This window comes from Poecilia mexicana, unplaced genomic scaffold, assembly GCF_051168715.1.
Source record: "Poecilia mexicana isolate PSO_F unplaced genomic scaffold, ASM5116871v1 scaffold_14, whole genome shotgun sequence".
Taxonomy (NCBI): domain Eukaryota; kingdom Metazoa; phylum Chordata; class Actinopteri; order Cyprinodontiformes; family Poeciliidae; genus Poecilia; species Poecilia mexicana.
In genome coordinates, this window is record NW_028263383.1 from 7,369,210 (window position 1) to 7,389,449 (window position 20,240).

At 41.4% G+C, this 20,240-nt stretch overlaps 1 protein-coding gene across 4 annotated transcripts in view; it reads right to left on the reverse strand.

The window, feature by feature from the left end:
• Positions 1-324: 324 nt before the first annotated feature.
• fryb (furry homolog b (Drosophila)) overlaps positions 325-20,240 on the reverse strand; it is a 49,446-nt gene continuing 29,530 nt past the window's right edge. The window contains exons 32-66 of one of the 4 annotated variants that reach the window (XM_088012714.1): positions 20,000-20,171; positions 18,336-18,586; positions 18,096-18,242; positions 17,340-17,508; positions 17,162-17,252; positions 16,961-17,034; positions 15,920-16,070; positions 14,731-14,834; positions 14,076-14,167; positions 13,903-13,996; positions 13,575-13,794; positions 13,281-13,402; positions 12,434-12,621; positions 12,257-12,351; positions 11,045-11,243; positions 10,733-10,957; positions 10,302-10,500; positions 9,680-9,777; positions 9,267-9,437; positions 8,884-9,024; positions 8,594-8,779; positions 8,144-8,308; positions 7,004-7,078; positions 6,677-6,847; positions 5,979-6,173; positions 5,758-5,895; positions 5,474-5,673; positions 4,895-5,099; positions 4,485-4,634; positions 4,287-4,385; positions 4,120-4,203; positions 3,853-3,870; positions 3,569-3,679; positions 3,018-3,253; positions 325-2,789 (exon numbers count right to left, since the gene is read on the reverse strand). In XM_088012714.1, coding sequence (XP_087868840.1) covers positions 2,531-2,789; positions 3,018-3,253; positions 3,569-3,679; positions 3,853-3,870; positions 4,120-4,203; positions 4,287-4,385; positions 4,485-4,634; positions 4,895-5,099; positions 5,474-5,673; positions 5,758-5,895; positions 5,979-6,173; positions 6,677-6,847; positions 7,004-7,078; positions 8,144-8,308; positions 8,594-8,779; positions 8,884-9,024; positions 9,267-9,437; positions 9,680-9,777; positions 10,302-10,500; positions 10,733-10,957; positions 11,045-11,243; positions 12,257-12,351; positions 12,434-12,621; positions 13,281-13,402; positions 13,575-13,794; positions 13,903-13,996; positions 14,076-14,167; positions 14,731-14,834; positions 15,920-16,070; positions 16,961-17,034; positions 17,162-17,252; positions 17,340-17,508; positions 18,096-18,242; positions 18,336-18,586; positions 20,000-20,171 — 5,295 coding nt within the window. In that variant the 3' untranslated portion in view covers positions 325-2,530. The other 3 variants (XM_088012713.1, XM_088012715.1, XM_088012716.1) reach the window with 3 other exon arrangements.

Sequence of the window (20,240 nt, forward strand, 5' to 3'; positions counted from 1 at the left end):
GTGGTTCCAAAAAAACTTCATAGTATACATTGGATAATGTAATATTTTTCAAGACTGTGCCTGCTGTCTGTTAAATCTGAAGTATGGATGTTGCATGTGAGGCTGCACAGTTGATCGGGTTGTCAGAAGGTCCTGGGTTTGAATTCTGCCCCAAGATTTTTCTGCATGGAGTTTGTATGTTATCCCTCCGCATGCATGGCTTCTCTCTGGGTACCACAGCTTCCTCCCACAGTCCAAAAACATGACCGGTAATTGGTCTCTCCAAATTCTTCTTAGGTGTGTGTTGTCCTGTGTGTCTCAGTGATGGACTGGCAATCAGAAAAGCAGTTTTGATATGTCTTTACTTTGACACCAATTTGTACAGAGCTCCAACTCAAAACAAGTTCACAAAAGCTGTAAAAGTATTTACACGGTGAAAAAACAACTACCGTCTTCATCTAAAAAGCTTTTAAAAATGTGCAACTTCTTGTATGGCATGCAAACACACGTTCTCCCACACAGGAAACAAAACAACAAAAAAACACCCACCTGAGCTTGAAGCTCCCATGTGTACCTCACACAAATGTATCTTTCAGATAAAACATGATTTTGTTAATAAATAATTCCAACACTCCATACAGAACACTGAAGATGCATGCATGGCAGTTGGGTCTGAAAGAACAAACATCAATATAAAAGTCAAACGAGTGCCGTCTTGCTGATCGGATATAAATAGGAATCAAGACATTTGTACAGTGAAAGGAAAACGAGGGCTGATGACGGTAAGCAGTTGGGTTTTGCTTTAACATCAACAATATTAGCTGGATGTCAGCTTTTCCCTTATGTGCAACTACAAACCATACACAAACAATGCTACCATGGCTGTGCCACACTAACGATAATTAACAGGTTTACCGACAGACGAAATATTTGAATGTACATGCAACATCCTCCTGGCGTAAGAACACAACATATAACAGAGCACGACAGTGAGAAATACAGTGCGCACGCTCGCTAATGATGCTACAGCTAGCCAGAGAGGAGTGCATGCCACAGACAGAACAGCACAAATAGTCCACCAGTGTTCGCAACAGTAGTCGGAGGAAGAGCTGATTGGCTGACGCAGAGCAGCAATAGGAAACCAGCTTCAAGCGTCCGCATCAGTCCTTCAGTCAGTCCCAGGTGGAGCTTGTTTCTGGGGTACAGTAGAATATTTGGGCTCATGCATTGCACAGCTTCTTCCAGTGGAGATCTCAAAACAGCTCCTCCAGCATTTGGCTTTTCCATCTCAGAGAAAAGTGAAAGCCGTTATTCCTTTTCTCTTAGTCACATAATCTTCTAACATTTAAAAAAAGAACTAATAAACATCTCATTTGGTGCAAAATACGAAACTTTTCCAGTGATGCTACAGAGTCTCACAGCTATTTTCCTCGTTGCTTCTTATGACGCCTTCACCAGATCACCACCTTACCGAAGAAGGAGGACAGTCAAGTTCCTCTGAGGCAAGTAACAGGTCCAAGCTAGAAGCCTTCACAGGTCCAGACCAAGCAGAAATAAAACTAGGCTGACATTTATACGATATGCAGCTCTGAAAATAAAATCAGGACTTTCATTTTCAGCACACAGCAATCTGTAGTTTCCAGTAAGATTAAAGATTTACCCGTGTGAGGAAAATCTTCATGTGTGTCACTTCTCCAGATGCAAAGATCTGGTGTTTTGATTAGAAATGATCAAATGACGTTTCAGGTCTGGACATCCGACGGTTCGGTATTCAGGAGCTCCCCGACTTTCAACAAGGGCAGTGCGGCTTGCCCCACCTTCCCGAGGTAGCGAGATAAGGGCGTCGCTCCCTCTCTGAGGGAGCAGCAGCACCCCCATGCTGCGGCCTCCTCGGGGCCTGTGGGACAGGGAGGGAGGGCTGGAGCAGGAGAAAGAGATGATGATGATGATGGAGCATGGGAGGCAGAGTCGTGTCTGTCTGGGTGTTTGTACGGGGAGCGCGGAAAACGGGGAAGATGTGAGCCTTGAAAAATAACATTTGATTCAGAGCGAGTGAGGGAGTTCGGCTCTGACGCCACAGTCGGGAGGACGTTGGGTGGAAATGATGACATTGTGGTTTTGTCTGACAGAGCAGACCTGTGTGATGAATACACTCTGAAAGGGCTGTACATGCTTGTGTTCTCACTGAAATGAATCCTCCTTGGCTGTCTTGTGCGCGGCAGTGTATAATCTCGCTGGCCTGGTTTGGGGAAATCATGCAAAGAGACATCACAGTTTGCAGTGGATGACAGTGAGGACAGCAGTGGGAGGAGCACATCCCCGTCTACACATGGTTCTGGTTCTGCTGTTGGGTCAGGCAGTGAGGCGTCTGTCTGAAGCTGTGCAGCCGAGGAAGCAGAGCTATCGGAGGAGGGAGCGGCCATGTGTGCGGATGCTGAGCCTCCTCTGTTAGAGCAGGTTGAAATGGTGAAGGCGGAGCTGGTTTCAATGATTGGATGTGTGGGGGAGGTGAAGGAGGGGAGCAAGGGGGCTGGGGGCCCCTTAGGTCCTGTCAGAGGCTTGTCCCGGAGGCGCTGGAGTCGGGGAGGTAAGTTGTGACGACCCGGTAACCCTGGGCGCGGCGGATCATGTCGCGGATCTCGCCGTTGAGCTCCAGCAGCTTGGAGCAGATGAGGCTGAGGTCCTGCCGGGAGCCCACCAGAGCGATGGTGCCCGTCTGGCCCAGGGTCTGGTGACGGAAGTAGATGTTGAGCAGCGTCTGAACCTCGGTCTCTGAGCTGCCGCCAAACACGCCGCTGGGCCACTGCCTCCTGATGAGGAGATCAAACAGGTTCAAGGGGAGAGCAGACAACTAACACATGCTTTGTGTGAATGTGTTTACATAATATTTGGGGTGTTTTATGGTATATAATGAACAACGTTGTCAACTTTCAGTTTAAGCATTTCATTGTTGTTGTCTTTTTTCATTGTACAGTCACAGGAAAATCTCGTTATAAACTTTTACATCACATTTCTTGAATCTTCAGAGCCTCCCTCACCTGCACTCGTGGATGTAGCACACAGCCTTGGTGAACTCGTGACTCCTAAGGCACTCCAGTATGGCCTGCACCGCTACCTCAGAGGTGGGAAAGTCAGGGACGACCATGGCTGCCAACTGCGCGGCGTGTGCGTGGGTGTGGGCCAAGTGTTTGTGCTCCAGGTCGCTAGCTACAGCTGCCTCTGCCGCCTGCAGACTGCTCTTCAGATCCGTGAGCTCTCGAGACATGTTTAGCAGCTGAGGGGTGGAAGGAGGAGGTTAGGTGTCTAAGTAAGCTTCACGTCCTTACAGAAGGAAAGCTGAACCTAGTGAGACCCAGTGCTGAAACCTTGACATCACTACTCAAGTGGCAGAAGGAATTGAATTAAGGATGCTGGTTTTTTTAAGGTCATACGGTGCCTTACATTCAAGAGAATGTAAAGAATGCTTATAGATAGTTTGCAAAACAGAGATTTCTAAAGCTTTACACTGCTAGAGATGTGCAGCATGCATTTTGTAATGCAAGTACAAAAGCTGCTATGCGTCTCCTCTGTTAGAATTGATGTGATTTACCTCTGGCACGGAGCTGATTGCGTGAACCTGACCAATGAGCGAACAGTAGGACTGGAACAGTAAGAGGAGCTGGAAGTGCAGCTTATAGAGCCTCTGGCAAAGCTCCAGTTGCTGGAAGAATCATGAGAAAAACTGAAGTCAGACAAACTGGTATTAATAAAAACACATTTTTACTTATTCTTCATAGATTTACACAGGCACACAGTTAATTAGCTGATAGTCTTGTGAAAAGTAAGTTAAGCAGCTTATTTCAGTAAAGCAGAGAAACTTGTGAGATAACTTACTGCAAGAGACTCCATTTGCTACACAGCGATAGAGCATGTTAGGGCGTCAGAGTGAGGCGAGAAGAAGACAGACCATCAATCAAACACATGCAAAGCATTGTATTCCCCATGAATGCTAAAGTCAGGGTATAGGGAATTAGTCGTGCAGATAAGGCAAACAGCTTAGTGCCACAGCATAGTGGAGAAGCAAGAGAACAGGCTGAGGCATTTAGACAATCTGTTTTCAGGAAAATTCAAAAAGTTTGTATTTTACAGTGAATAATGTACCTTCTCTTCTGAGTCTCCAGGTTGGCAGGTGACCACGTTTTCAACAGGACATCTAGGAAACGTATCCTTACAGTTCCTCAGCCACTGAGAGAGGCAGGTGAAATGTTTTTAATTGCACACTTGCATTGAAAAACAGAAAATATGTAGAGTAAGAAAGGTAGAATTACCGATACAGCAGCCTCCTCTCTGCTGTTGTACGTATCAAGGTACTCCTGCAGCTCCAAAGCACTGAACTTCATCTTCTCCAGGAGACCGTAGGACATAATCTGGAAGGTACAACAACGAAGACGGAGAACATGAGAGTAAAATCCATTCATTAGAGCTGCCAGCATGAGAAGATCCAGACCAAGCATCACCTCACTCACCGTGTCAGCGTCAATATAGATTGTTGGGCAATCTGAGCATGTGGTCAGCATCTGGGAGGACTTGAGAAACTTTGAGCCAATGCCCCTAAGTCCCTCACCAAGGTATGTAGCGACATCATTTGTCAAGGTGCAGAATTTCCCCTGAATGTTCTGCAAAGCAAAAAGTTTTTAAAGATTTACTTTACGCTGATATGGTATCTGCAATATTTTATCTGCTGATATACTGGTGATCAGCAGATAAAACACTGAAAAACGCCTAATTTCAGTATTACCCAGAGAAAGCAGTGTGTTTTGACCAATCAATTTAGAGATAAGGCCACACTTATCTCTAAATTGTCACAGCTATTCTGTCAAGTAGACAGAATAGCTCCAATAATGAGTATTTTCAGCCAGTTCTTCCTGTGTTTTACCTTAAAGAGAGACGAGAAGACTTGAAAAGTGTAGACGGCGCACGACCCGTCAGAATCTGTCACAAGCTGGCTGACATGACAACGCCACGCCTCCTCGGCATCATCACACACTGTCGGTTGGAACGCAGCCAAGATGGCGGAGAAAAAAGGAGAAGGAGGAGGTGGAAACCCAAGGTCCTCCAGGTCATCTACATCATCACGTAGGCTTCAACAAAATGAAGAAAAAAACAATATGATATAAACAAGTTTGACTTGATCTAAACCTAAGGACGAGTTCAAACAATGAAACATAGTCAGAAAGCTTACAAATGAAAAACTTCTTGAGTCACAAGTAATCAATTCCACTAAAGATGAACACATAAATGAGTTTCTCTATATCTTACTGGGACATTTTTCCTTTAATCCATGTTTTGCAGGTGATAGAAGGCCGACTTTGTAACTGTCTTTAAGTTTCTCCCAGATTTATGGCCTGATCAGTAATTTCTAGCAGTCATAGCTAATACTATTGCTTAAAAAAAAGTTTCTTACATTTAGAGAAACGTTCTTGAAAACATCAGAGCTGCTTCTCGATTTCTTTACCTGGGCAGAAAGTCCAGCGGTGGCTGGCAGTAGTTTGGGTTGAGACCACGGGCAATATTCAAGAGCTGATCCTGAGGCTGGCCTGGTAAATCCAGAGTAAAGCTCTCGCCACAGTCTGAGCCGTGAGGCAGCTCATGAGCGCTCAGAGAGAACTCATCGTCCTGAGCCTGAGTGTCCTCATCCTCACCACACAGTCTCACCTGAGGAAAGAAAATCAGCGTTTTTAAAGTCACAGTAACACATTCATCAACTTCAATATAACAAGTAACTGAAATGCTTCTCACATGCAGGCCACCGTGATCATCACTGAGGACTCCCTGGCCTGGGGTTGTTGCATTCAAAGGCTGGTGTTCAGCTGAGATGTCGCAAGAAGTAGATAGAGAATCAGTGTGGTTGGTTTCCTCTGATGGAGAAGGGTTGGTCTGGAATGAGAAGGAAGATATGGGTTATATTTCTAAAGCTCTAATGGGAATATTGATTTAGTATAAAAACTGAGGCTACACACAAGCTGGGAGTGGGAGAGGCTCTGGCTTGTTGAGGACTCCTCTTCCTCTGAGGACTCGTCTGAATCGTGGGGGTCTTCGTGGCCCAAACTCGGGGTGCTGCCTGAGTGCTGGCTCTCCTCCAGCAGGTCTCCCAGTTCGGTGCTGTCCAGAGACCGTCGTCGCACGCCCCAATTGAAGTTGTCAACAGTCTCACCCTGGATTAAACACACACAGACATAAACACATTGGGAGAAGAGAGGACGCAACTGCAAAACTCATTTTCAGGTCAAACTGCTGCCTTTATGAGCATAAAAAGCAAAATGAAACTGTTACTCAATGGGACAAAATATGCATTTAGTACTACAGTTTATCCCACAAGAGAAAACAGCAAAAATGTCAGCAATGTAGAACCAAGCTGTGAGAGCAAAATTAAGCAGTAATTTTCAGCATGAAAAAGGGAGCCAGCAACACCAATGCGCTTATAAAAGCTTGTGTTAGGTGATTAGTGTGGGGCGACTTACCTGAAGCTCCTGGGCAGCAGGGGAGGAGAGAGAAAGACACAGAGTTAAATAGAGAGACAGACAAGGAGCAACAGAGGAATACACTTTAGACACTGAAGGAGGACAAAAACTCAAATAGAGTTAAAAAAAAAAAACAGGGGAAAAAAAAGAGAAATTGAACAGGTGGTGGAAATTGTTTTCAGTCAAATCTCTCTCACCTCCCCATCCTCCAGCTCCACATCCAGGAAATCAAAATCCCTGAAAACTCTGAACTGCTGTTCGCTGGCAGTGTCATCCAGGGTGTCCTCTCTGGTGCCGCCCTCCTCTGAGGAAACGCCGCTCTCCCGCACCTCCATCATATCCAAGTCCCCGCAGGACGAGAAAATCACCTGAGCAGAATGAACATAAAGAGTCAGCATTGTGAGCTAATGAAGACGGCTTTGGATAAACACAAAAGCCTGAACTAGGAGAAAAATGATTTTGTTATACTGGGTAAACAGGAAATACTTGTAATACTTGTATGATAATGTTAATAAGTAGCTTACGGATGGGTTCTTGGTAAGTCCCACTTCTTGTCCGCACAGAGACAAGACGTTTACCAGCTTCTCTCTGGTTCTTTTCTGTGTGGGGCAAAACAGCAATGAATAAAAATGTTTAACAAGAAACTAAATAGCATTATGCTTCCATTATCATTCATTTTATATACAAGGAACTGTATTCTTTTAGAAAACTATAATCATTAAATTTATTTGTCATGTTTAGCATCTAAAAATGAGTACACATTTGTTTTGATCACAATTTTAAAAACTATTTTATTTGATAAATTAGATAGATATGAAATACAGATAATTTATTTATCAATTAGATAATTTATCAAATGAAATACAGTAGAAAACTTATAGCAAGGCCAAAACATTGTAGTTCAAAGAAGAAAGACAACAAGGAACTGTGAAAGATCAGTGTGCAGTAACTACATTTTATACCCCACCTGCATTACTGCATGATCTGTCCTAAATTTTACTCATGTATGAAGATAAGTGGCTTTTAAAAAAAACCCAGAACAACACTGCATCCTTTTCGTTCTGCATATCAGAATCTTTAGCCTGTGCAATTTAATCTCTGGCTAAGACAGGCTAATCCATTCTTTGTAGACATCATTCAGGGTTTTGTAATGACCTATAAAAACCTAGATGAATTTACATAGCCACAACTTAAATACTCCAGATATGGTCTGATAATAAAATTGTTTATTTTTGTGACATGATATGCAAACACTCTTCAGATGTACTTATTTTGGTGAGGATGTACTTATTTTGGTGAGGATGTACTTATTTTGGTGAGGATGTACTTATTTTGGTGAAGATGTACTTATTTTGGCATGCTAAATGCTTTAATTTGGCTCCAAGACAGGCTAGTCTGAATTATTTTCCATTTAAATATGTAAAAACTGGTTCACCACATGGTGCACTCATTGTGTGTTGCACATTGAATGTTTACCTTCAAAAAGATCAGAAAAGTAGAAAAAGTAAAGTGAAAAAAGTAAGCTTACTCTGTTCCTACACAGTAGCTTGCTGTACATTTTAAACACATAAACCATAGGAGAATAATGTCAAAACTATTTTAAAACACGCAAACACCCACATGAAGGTAAGAAACAAGGAGCCACCTTCAGGGTGTTAAACTACCTGAGAAGATTGTGGACGCCTCCAGCTGACAGGCACCAGGATGGTGTTGGAATTTGATCCAGAGGAGGTGGAGGAGGTGCTTCGTGTTACAGCCATCGCTCTGGCCTTCCCCTCTCTGCCCCCAGATCCCTGGAGCCCATCAAAGCGACGCCCGATAACTGGTGTCTGCGAGAGCAACACAAAGCCAGCTATAAGTCATGCAGTAGTTTAAGTAGCATTTTTATTTCCTCCTTCTCTCCTTCTGCCATGATGCTTTTGTGTCCGAATCTGTTTATGTTAAAGGCATCTGTCCTGTCCTGCTTTGCTTAGCTTGTTTTATGCTTTTTCATATGTTTCTATATTGTCTTAATTAACCTCATAATAGCAGGGAGAATTTATATTAAATATAATATAGGAAGAGCAAGTAAGTGGTAGAAATAATAAAGAGCTTAAGAAGGGCTTCGTGCTCACCTCAGAGATGTCAAACGTGAAATCCAGGGTTTTCCCCGGCAGAGCCTTAGCTGAACCATCCCACACTCTGCTGACCTCAAGATTGGAAAGATCTCCTTGAGAGTGGATATACGACGGGTGTACTAGACTGGCAGAACGTGAAACCACCAGTTTTAGGATGTTCAAAGCATCCTTCCAGTGTACCGTCTATGAAATGACACATTAAACAGCATAAATAGAACGCAGGAGACTCTTTAACATCACTTAACTCTATTAAAAATAAAAATAACATTGAGGAATTAACTACTTACATGGACAAACTTTTCGATTGTTTTCATGACATCACCATTGAACTGTTTGACTTGAACAGCTGTGAGGTCCATGTGACTGAGCAGACAGTAGATGATCTGAAGGAGAGGCAGCTGCATGTTGGGGATGCCCTTATCTAGCAGCTGAGACATGTAGAGGCAGATATTTTAGTAAGTGAAAAGCAGCTGCAGAATTCCTGATTAAAAGGAGTGTCACAGTGACTCAGTGTCCTTTCATAAAAACGAAATGCAAAAAACCTCAGCAAAGTAGCAGCCGAATGGCATCTTTACTCAGATTTCCGCTTACTTAACCTCCAAGTAGTTGAAAAATCTAGGAATAAAATTAGGAGACCTAGGTAAATAAGGGATGTTTTGGCAGCTTTTACCTCAGCCATATAGGTGACCATGTTGAGTGTAATATCGGAGAACGCCTCGTGGAGGTAGCGGCAGACCACACTGACCCATGAGAAAGGGTCCCGCGTGTAGGATCTGGTCTTATAGAGAGTCATCACATGTGCCAGATGGGACAGCTTTGTGTTCTTCTCCTCCAGACACACCTGAGTGAAGTAAAATGTTTTAGAAGGAAAGAGCCAGATACCACAGAGCCATGCCAGAACTGATGCAGTGTTGAGCTGCATTTTTATCTGATCCACCATCAAGATTGCAACCATTTTATTTTTTCAGACACAAAAAGTGGGATCTTTGCCGCTTCATGTCATTTCCAGTAAAATCATCGAGGAAACATACAGCACGACAGCACAAATAAAATAGGCTAAAAGCAGTGAAAAGTTAAAATCACCTGTGCAATCCTCTCAGCGCTCTCCTTACAAAACTGTGTTGGATGGCTGAAGTTCTGGACGAGGTGAGGCAACAGACACAACACGTTCAGAGGAAAACCTGCAGACAGACAAGAAGCTGGATTTCAGTCCATAGAATCAAATTAAGTTACATATTTGCATGTATGGCATAAAAAGACACATAACCCTTTTTCTCATTGTCTCTGATGTAATCAGACTAAACATTTACGGTTTTAGAGCAGCTGGACAACTTATTAGAAGATTTTTTTAAAATTTCTTCTAATTAAGAAGTTTACACACACTAATATTTCCTTTTTCTTCACACAATTTGGAAAAGCCCAAAAGATGATTTCATGTTTTTTTTTAAACAAGATAAATATGTAAACTTCTGAATTTGGAGAGAGTCTAAAAACATCTGAAAAGCATTTTCTCCTGCTGTTCTTACCTTTAGAAAATGAAAAATGCAAGACAGAGAGTTGTGCAGTACATCAAATGTACATCTTTAACCCTGCTGCGTGTAGGATCTGGTCTTATAGAGAGTGATGACTCTCTATAAGACCAGAGTCTGCTGCTATCCACAGAACAACATGAAGATAAAAAAAAAGGCTGATTATCATCACTCACCTATAGACTGTGAGCTATCAACAACAGGCACTCGTGACACCGGCGTGAGCTGGCAGAACAGTTGTAAAGTCAGGTCAGATGTCGTCTGGGAGGTAAAACCTTTCAGCAAAAGCTGCTGAATGCCAGAGAACCCACTCCATCTCAACTGAGCCTGCAGCTTTTCCAGTCTTTCACGGTTCTCCGCTCTGTCCAGGGGCACCTGCAAAAGAAGCAGTCTGAGCTTTCCTAAGGTAAAGCTTTTTTATACACACCATAAGGCTGTAGACAGAGTGCAGAGTGTTATAGTCGCCCCGCTACGTCTTTTACAGGGATGTTTTATAAGAACATTTTTCTAGCTGACAGTATGATAAAGAATAGCACAAACAGTCATTAAGGAGTGGTTGTACTCTTTTACTTTCACCTGTTCTTATAACTGTATCAATCTTATCTACCTTTGACAGTAGCTTGTGAACAAGTCGAAGAGACATCTGGTATTCAAACTCAAAATCGGACTCCATGAGTGACACAGCTACCCAGAAGACCGTGGCCAGGATCGATGAGGGATGGGAAACGTGTGAAGGGTCTGACAGCGCACTAGGATCAATACGATTGGTCGATGATGTGCAGGACCCTGGGGTCCTCGCTACGCGGGACAACAGACCGTGACTGTTGCAAGCCTGTCAATTGAAAAGACACTAGAATTAGGAAGTTGTACTACACTTAATTATTGAAGATTGATTTAAAAAACCATCTGTCTGTCTTGCCTGTATACGGTCCAGAGTTGCACTGCGGGGAGGATCACTCAACACGTTACCACACTCGCCAAATTTCTTGGGGACAGAATAGGAGCGCTGATGTCGTTGCGATGAGAGACCAGCAAACCCAGGGCCAGGGAAGTTCAGCTGACCTGTGCTCTTTCTGTTCATCAGTTTGTCACTCGTCACAAAGTCTGGGGAGGATGTCCTATAAATAAAACGCAACGAAAAAACAAGACTGTTTGTATCCCCACTGCATTTAATCTCTCTGAGCCAGAAGATTGTTTAGCTCAAAATTTGGTTAAATCTTTACAAATCCTAGTGTTCAGAATAAATATGTATGCTCATGTGATTTGGTTAGAAATAAAAATGAAAAAGTATACACTGAAGTTTTCTCTAGCAAAGCGACAATATGGGAAGGTTTAAGGGATATGAATACTTACTAGAGATACAACGGTTTATGAATATGCACCAGAAATTTTGGGTACAGCCCCTTTGGCTCAAAATGCATGTGTATCAAACAAAAGCATTTTTGTTTTGAAGCTGAACACACACAGACAGAGTTATCACAAAAGTCTTATGTTTCAGGAAAGCTACGTTTAATTTTATTGAGCTACGATAATAACAGAGAACAAAGGAAGAATCGGACCAAAGGATTGTGAGCATCTTACAAAACTTAGCTTAATTACTGACCAGAAACAAGTTTAAAATTAATGTAAACAAAGCTTAGGTTCAAATCCTGCAGTCAGTGTAATATCCTACACAGCAGCAGACATCCTAGAAGGATTTCCTCTGAGGATAGGGGAAATCCCAACAGCTGAACTTTTAAGGTGCATTCAGGGAACACTCACACACTCGATTGTCTATATATCAAAACAACTCCAAAGTGATATAAACATTTTCATCCAATCCAAAATAACCATCATAATCATTAAACACTTTAGGTGGTTTTATTCTGGTACCAATTATCCAAGATTGGCTATATAATTTTCCTTAATTAACTGAAAATAGTTAAAACAAATCTTCAATCACTTCTATCCTAGACACTCTTTGAGGATCTAAAACATAATTCAAACAAAAAAGATGTTTCTCTTTATCAAATTATACTGAGGAAAGTTACATTACATAATTTTAGTGTACCTTTACACATCTAATATTACATTTGATACTTCTGTGTACTATTCACTGTAGTGCACTGCAGTTAAACATTGACAATCCTACCTTGTGAGAGCTGCCATGAGATCACTGTTCTTCAGACACTCTGCTAGATTCACCACTACAGCCTCCAGCGTCAACAGGACCTCCATCACATAGCCCTGAAACACACAAGCTAAATAAATAACTCGGCTATGTCTCAAACTTGCTTTATGCTTCAAGCCTGAAAAGGTTCGCTCTCACCTGCACCTCGTCCCCATGTTCTCCCACCACCTCCACAAGGCGCGAGACCAGGTCAGAGACGGCGTGGTTGTTGATTGGCTGTTTGAGGGCCCTGAAGATCTGGAAGGATCGCCCAGCGTAGTGACGCGAGGAGCTGCACAGAGCTGTCTGTAACGCCACATCACTCAGCTGCTGCTCCAGGTGGAAGTCTGAACAGAGAGATGGATGAACAGATGAAGAAAAACATACATGGAAACACGGAACTTTACCAGAATAAATACTAAAGGGAATTCTCAATTAGAAATTAATTCTTTAAAGGAACATACATTTCCAAACCAACCTGACCTTATGTGAGAAAGTAACTTTCTTTGTTTGGAAGCTTAGCTTAGCTTCAATAATCACCTGATTGCTGCCTGATCTATGGAATCAAATTAAACAAAATCCGTCTGACAAAAGGAAGTTAGCAAAAAGCAAAAAATCAAGCGAATTCAGGCGTACTTTTGTTAGTCTAACAATGAACCGACAGCAACAGTAGGTCCATCTCCAAGTGATGTTCAGATGTACATCTAATTGAGCTCTAAACAAGTTGTTCATGTTTCACTGTAAAAAAAAAAATCACATTAAACCAGGTTGGTCTGGATGACTATTTACCAGTTATAAATATTATCATTTGAAATCTGATTTTTGTATTTATTCAGGTTATTTTTGGCATTAAAACTAGTTTGATCATTTTAAACATTTAGTTGGACTAAGTAAATAAATAAATAAATAAATAAATACTTTTCACAGAATTATAGCTCAATATTTGACTCTTATTAAATGGCAAAAAGTATTTATAGTTTTAATACCAAGAAAAGTGGTTTCTCACCAGACTTGGACTCCTTGAAGACAGAGACAACATGTCGTAGGAAGTTGGAAAGCTGGTCTGTGCTCTTGGAGTTGGGGTTCTTTGGAGTGATGTCCTCGTGTGCCCACAACGGCCCAAAAGCTCTGAGCAAGAACAACACAGTACTCCAGGCACTGTATACCCACCACCAGTAGCACCACACACAAGTTAAACAAGCACTTAAACGTGTACACAGCACACGGCGCGCAGAAAAAAAAGATGCTCTTCACACACTTCCTCTAAAGCACCCATGAGCAAGAGACTCTGTGACATTACCTCGTGGAGAGGAACTCGATAAGCTTGTTTGTTTTCTCTTCCGTCTCATTGGGCGCATTTTCCAGATCTTCAAGGTCATCTGGAGTTACAAGGGGCAAATTTCCAACACTGCCTCCAGTGCTCCCACCACCCAGACTGGCAGAGGATGAGTTGGAGGTGGAACTGAGTCCCGAGTCCACCACAGGAGATGCCTGCCACTCTCGCAGGAAGTCAGGCGCTTCTAAAGAAACGTGATAACAAGGGTTAAAATGTGAGCTAGCAATATTATCCCCTGCAAATAAGTATTGAGAACTGTAATCAGCACAGGAAAATCACATTTACTACTTACGTGACTGCTGATACTCTGAGTGGTAGCTGGACTTAATAGTAAGGGTCTTATTGTCTGTGATTTCCCTCGTCAACATCAGCACTGACGCTATTACCTGCAAACACAGAAAGAAATAAAGTTAGCAGTCTTGCTTTTGGGCATCCAAATGGATTGTTAACACAATGCGTTCAGACCTGGAAGTTGTTGTTGCAGGAGAGAGCAATAAGGAGGTGAAGAAGGAGGCGTTTGCTGTGTTCATAAACTTCTGGTCTGTAGTGATCAAGACCTGAAAATACAAACAAACATTCAGTTAGGAAAACATCAGGTATATGGTGCAAAATAGCTGAAAAACACCACCTAAGTACGTGCCTTGTTTTTAACTGCTGAGTGTTCATCTGTCTTTTTTTTATATAAAACATGGACTATTGCTAATGATAAATGAATACAGGAATGCATAAACTTTGCAGTGCATTCTAGTTTTCTATGGCAGCACAAAATGACAACATCTGATGTTTGTATTTCGCTAAGAAGACGGTCTAACAGTGACAAACCTGGCAGCTAAGGTTTGTCTTTATACTTATACAGAATGTGTTTGTCCGCCTATTAGAGAACAGCTTAATAATTTATGTGGAGACGAAATGAAGTGATGGTAGAAGCTGATATAAGGAATAACACCTCACGACTGTTTTGCTGGTTTTAAACTGATATTAATGATCAGAAACATATTTTTTTTATCTTTTTAGGTCAATGTTCCATTCATTCCACCTTTAACTCTGTAATTAAGAGCTACAAGCTTTTAAGATGTTCTGTATAAATCAGGTCAAAGCTGTGCGTATTGCAGACACCCACCTAAGAAGAGGGCGTGAAGTAACAGGGGCAGGTGCAAAGCCCAGTCTTCCCTCACGCTGTGGTCCACCACCATTTCAGTCATAAAGATGACAGCAATGTTGCACCTAAAGGCCAACGCACAGGCAAGAATCATGAGGGCAAAGCAAATGAACATTTTATTTTTTTTCTCTTTTTACACACAACACTCTTACAAAGGTCTGCAACACCCCTTGATAATTCGACTTAATGTGAAAAGGTTGTATTCAATTGGACTTTGACTGGACCTTTCTTACAATAATTATTAACATAGACCCTTCTACAGTAACTGGTTGTTTATTTAGTGACAGATTCGCTCAGCCCTCCTACCCCCCGCACCTCCCCCCACCCAAAAAAAAAAAACAAAAAACAGATTTTCCTCACACCTTATAATAATGCACTACTTTGTATTGGTCCATCACAAAAAGTCCTACTAAAATATACAAAAGGCGTGTGAATACCTTTGCAACTTAGTGTAGCTCTCTGCAGTCTTTAATTTCTCTTTCATACATGATAAAGCAATATAATTGTTGAGTCAAAACTGCAAAAAACCCCAAAGACAATCACAAGCCCATACAGTTTCACTTCTGGCACAAAGAGATGTGTGTCAACAGGTTAAACAAGGAAGTAACTTTAGACAGTTGCATTTGTTGCTCAGTGAAAACTAATTAAGTCTGATGGTCAAAACTGATTGTGTGCTTGCTTCATGCTGGAACTTGTTAAGCTTCTCTTTGAACAGGAAACAATTAAACAGGAAAACCTGGTAAGAAGCAAAAGTGAAGCTTATGATTCTCAAGTTTCTCGAAGTTAAACAGTCCCACCTCTTGCACTGTGTTGTAATAAAAGGTTTAGGCAAGTGGGAAACAAAACATGGCAAATCCTCCTAAATAATAACTACATAAACAACATCTGGTTTATCTGGTTTCTGTCTAATGCTTCTAGTGTCTGAGTGAGTGGTGGACAGGAGTAGAGGTGAAGGAAGGCCATGCCTCTGTTATTGCTCCCATCAGCTATATAAGCACAAACAGTTGGTGAATACGGAAAATGCTGACTGGAAAGAATTTTTCCACCGCTGCTTAGGAGCCTCCTTTAGTGCAGCACCTATATGTGTCGCATCTAGTGCATACCCACTTTTTGTGCCACTGGTTTGAGATTCCAATCAACATGTGCATACCTATGCAGAGGTCCTCTGGGAGTAATGGTTTCTGGAAGGTAGTCTACCAGAGGGGCCCAGCAGCCCCCGTTAACAGGCATGGGTAAGGGCTGAGGCCGGTTGGTCTCCAAAACACCAAGAAGCCATCCAGCGTATGGCGGCAGAGGGTCAGCTAGAAAAGAAAAGATCAAATATACAATCAAGGACACTTCATCCTTCTGCACTTGGACTATTGAGAATCATTCATTTTTACAGTGTTAAAGTCCTGCAAGAGCTACTACAGCTAAAGGATGTTCATAGATGGCATTATATTTAGAGACAATGTTTTTGTACTTTTTTTTTAAGTAAGTATAAGAAAGAATTCCAGCCAACGATTAGATAAAAAACAAAAAACATTCTTAATCCATTATAAATCAACTATATGTTATTTTAACTGCAGCTGGAACCGGTTTCCAGGCAACCACCAGAGGCAGGTTCAGTAGTTTTCTAAAATATAATTGCTTGGAAGACGCTGTTAAACCAGATTATCTGATGTATGCTCTTCATGCTAAGCTGCTGTAAATCTGAACCAAGAGGTTGGAAGGTGATCAGATGAGATTTAAGGTTTGACAGGTCCCGATTGGTAATCAATTATCTTTGTATGTAAGCAGTGAATGCACCATATTGACAGCTAATAAACACTGGATAGCTACATAAAACCCAATGTAATATGGTAATGTCTTTATATTTCTTTGACTAAAAATCTGAATGGAGGTCATCCAAAACAAACACATAAAGATATTAACCTTATTTAAGAAACAAAATATTTCCCAAACATAAGAAATGACAAAGAAGTCTGAAAATGTGAGGGGAATTCCCACCAGCTACTTTTGACTCACCCTGGAGAGTTTTACCAGAATAGTAACAACTTGCTTAAAGCTTTAGAGTGGTGTATATTTTAGACTAAAAGGAGAAATATTCCAGATTCTTTAACATTCTTTCCACATGACCTCCTGCTTTTTTAAGACCAGACACAACCTAGATTCTGGACATTTTAATAGTCACTGTCATAAGGTAACTCACTCTTTTCATCCTCGTAGGAACCTCCAGAGCTGTTGCTGTAGCGGGACTCCAGCCTGTTGTGAGCCCTCGCCCTCCTAAATGTAGGACATTAAAGATGGAAATCAGTCTCAGTTTCTCCATTGTCCTGTCATTTGTGGGTTTTTTCTATTTGTAGTAAGATTAGAGTCGCTTTGACTCTCAGTACAGGGAAATGTAACTAACCGCTCTCCATTCTCTCTGACCAGCTTATTTTCATCTGTGTCCGGTAGGTTCTCCTGACCGGCCACCACCGTGTTGCTGCTGGACGTGGTGCCTGCAAATAAAGAATAGATTTCAGATCTACAGACTTTCTGTCACGTTAACACAGACAAAATCCCCCCCAAAAAATCCATCTGTTCACCTGTCTGTGAAGTCGAGGCTTTGCTGCTGGCAGCAAAGCGATAGAAGGGAGGATTGTCACAGTGCAAAACTACAGGATTGACTGGATCAGTCTGCTGCAGCTCAAACAGAAGCTCTTCCATAGTCTGGATGGTGTTGTTTCGACACAAGTAGATCACAACTTTTTTAATCTGAAACACAATAAGAATTGGAAAGATTGCTTAATTTGTTTAGCTCAGTTTCGAGCATAGAGAGAGGGAAGGAGAGAAATTAATGGCATAAAAAATTAATAGAAAAATAGACTAACAAGTAAAAGAACAGAGAGAAATCGAAAAACAAAGAAAGAAAGAAAGAAAGAAAGAAAGAAAGAAAGAAAGAAAGAAAGAAAGAAAGAAAGAAAGAAAGAAAAGAAGAAGGCATAAAAAGAATGAAGGACTTGAAGGACAGAGGAAGATATGAATGAAGAAACAAGAGAAAGGATACAGAGAAGGATACTTGAGGGGGAGAAATGAAGGACAAAAGTGAGAAAACAAGGAAGAAATTAAAGAATGAAAGACATGAGGGAGAAAGAAACATTGGGAACAAAGAAGTAGATATAAGGCTGGGAATAAATAGAAGACTATAATTACATTTTTTAAAACCTTATTTTCTTCTTCCATATTTATTCAGACCAAATAAATATGAAAACAAAATTCCATCTATCTCCATACTTTTCCAAGCTGGATAGGAGTCCCTTCAAAAGGTTTTGTCAAATAGTAGGATTTTATATTTTACTTACATACGGTAACAATGTGGTGTCGCTGCTGACACCACACAGACTGATAAGAAACTGCAGAGTGATTCGCAGGTTGTTGCTCCACCTCTCGTTGGACACCAGAGCATTCCAGGCATTCTCGATCTCGGGTCCAGGAACTTCATCTCCATACTGATCACGTAAACACCAAAAATCTACTTATAACTCGGGATAAATTCTGTTGATGAATTGTAAATGTTTGCACAAAACAAAGAACCCTCGTACCTTAGCGGTCATGAACATGAGGTTGTTGAGTACCAAGGATGTCGCCTGCAAGGATCCCCATCCGTTCCCTCTCAGACTGGGGGTCATGCCCTGCGTCTGACTGCGGGTTTCTTCCTCAGGCGTGCAAGGGCTTGAAGCTGGGGGCAGGAGCCCCGTATCCACCAGCTCAATGTTACTAAGCCAGGGCAGCAGGTAGGACAGCATAATCTGTCTGCCATTAGGATGTGTAGTGGGGAAACGTTGGCTCACCTCTGCATGACAAAAACATTATGTGAGAGAATATAATCAGTTTCTGCAAGTTTCAATTAGTGAAGATTGTGTTAAAAATACTCTATTCTTTGATAAAAAGGCTAAACAGCTGCGTGAACTGAAGGGCTGACAAGATAAAATCATAAACTTTTGAGGTTAAACCTGGACATAATTAATAATGATCCATTTCAAGGTGTTAAATGAATTTTAAGGCCGGATATCAAATCGGTCGTTGCATGATGCTCACCAGCGTCCAGATGTTCAACAAAGAACCAGAGGACATGATCACGTATGCATCTGAGCCCTAAACCCTAAGAATCTTGAAACATTAAAATAAAAAATATCCTGTACAAGCAAATAAATTAAAGATAGAGGGATGATGGCATGCTATCTGGGGACAAACAGAAAATGACCAAAAAAGTCATTTCAAACATGAATACGTTGAATAGTTATGGCAGGTTATGAATCAATTGTATTCTTGGAACAACCCAAAGCTGAGGGAGGAAATGCATGGCTCCTGGGGAGTCAACAGCCAGACCATCAAGAAGACCGCAGATGTTATTTGTAAGCATTAGTTTTCACAGATATTTTTTTTACTATAAATTTTTGTCTTTTGTTAAAAAAAAAAAAGTCCTCTGATGTCCCTAAGCTTAAATAAGCTTAAATAAAAACGCAGTTGTTCTCCAAATAGTTGCATCTCTGCATAGGGTTTTGCCTTGACTATCTTGAACGTTTCTGCGCACAAAATGTCCCCGAGTGGGACGATAAAGAATTGACCTGTCTGTTGCCGGTCTGTTAGGTCTCTAAGGTACTGCTCTCTGATTATATTTCTGCTGACTCCCTTTTTCTCACTGGAAGAATAAAATTGGGGCTGGACATATTTATGACTAGGGTGGACATTCTGCTAAGTAATGATGTCATTGCAAGAGAAACATACTCAGCTGCTTTTTGCTAACTTTTTGTCTTGGCATTTTTCGGTTTTGGATATTGAAATGAATTTCACCCTTATGAGCTACAAGTAAGAAATGAAAATAGATTCATTTTAAGAGCTAAAACAAAGTTAAGAGCCGTTTCAGACATCTTCCATACAGTATGTTGGAAGTTAGGCAAATAATCACAGATTGAAAAATAAACTCCATGTCAAGGACACTCTGGCGCTGCTGTTTTGTTATCCACTGCTGCTGCTGAAACATTATAGCACAGAAGGACATAAAAGGATGAGAATAAAAGTTTCAGTTTACAACTGGACCAGTACTTATGATGTAGCTTTTATTCAATTTTTTTTTACAACATAAACATGTTTTTTTGTGAACATTTGATTAATTTCCTGCATTATATGATCACAACCCTTTTTAAGATTAGCGTGTATTGTTGCGCTTTGTGACTATTATGCATATTAAAAATGAAAGACTTACCTGAAAACAGAGGAAGTGTGAGTTCAGGATACATGCTAGCTAGCTGGATGGAGAGCTGAGACAGGTTGACGCTGTAGAGCGGAGGTAGCGGGCCGTGTGTCCCATACAAAATATTACCCGGCTTTTGCTCCACCATCCTCTTAGAGTATGCACACAGTCGGGTCTCCAACACCTGCACGCATCATTTAGCCTTTACTGTCAAGTTTCAGCTTTAACCATTTCCTTTTTACCTATTTATACG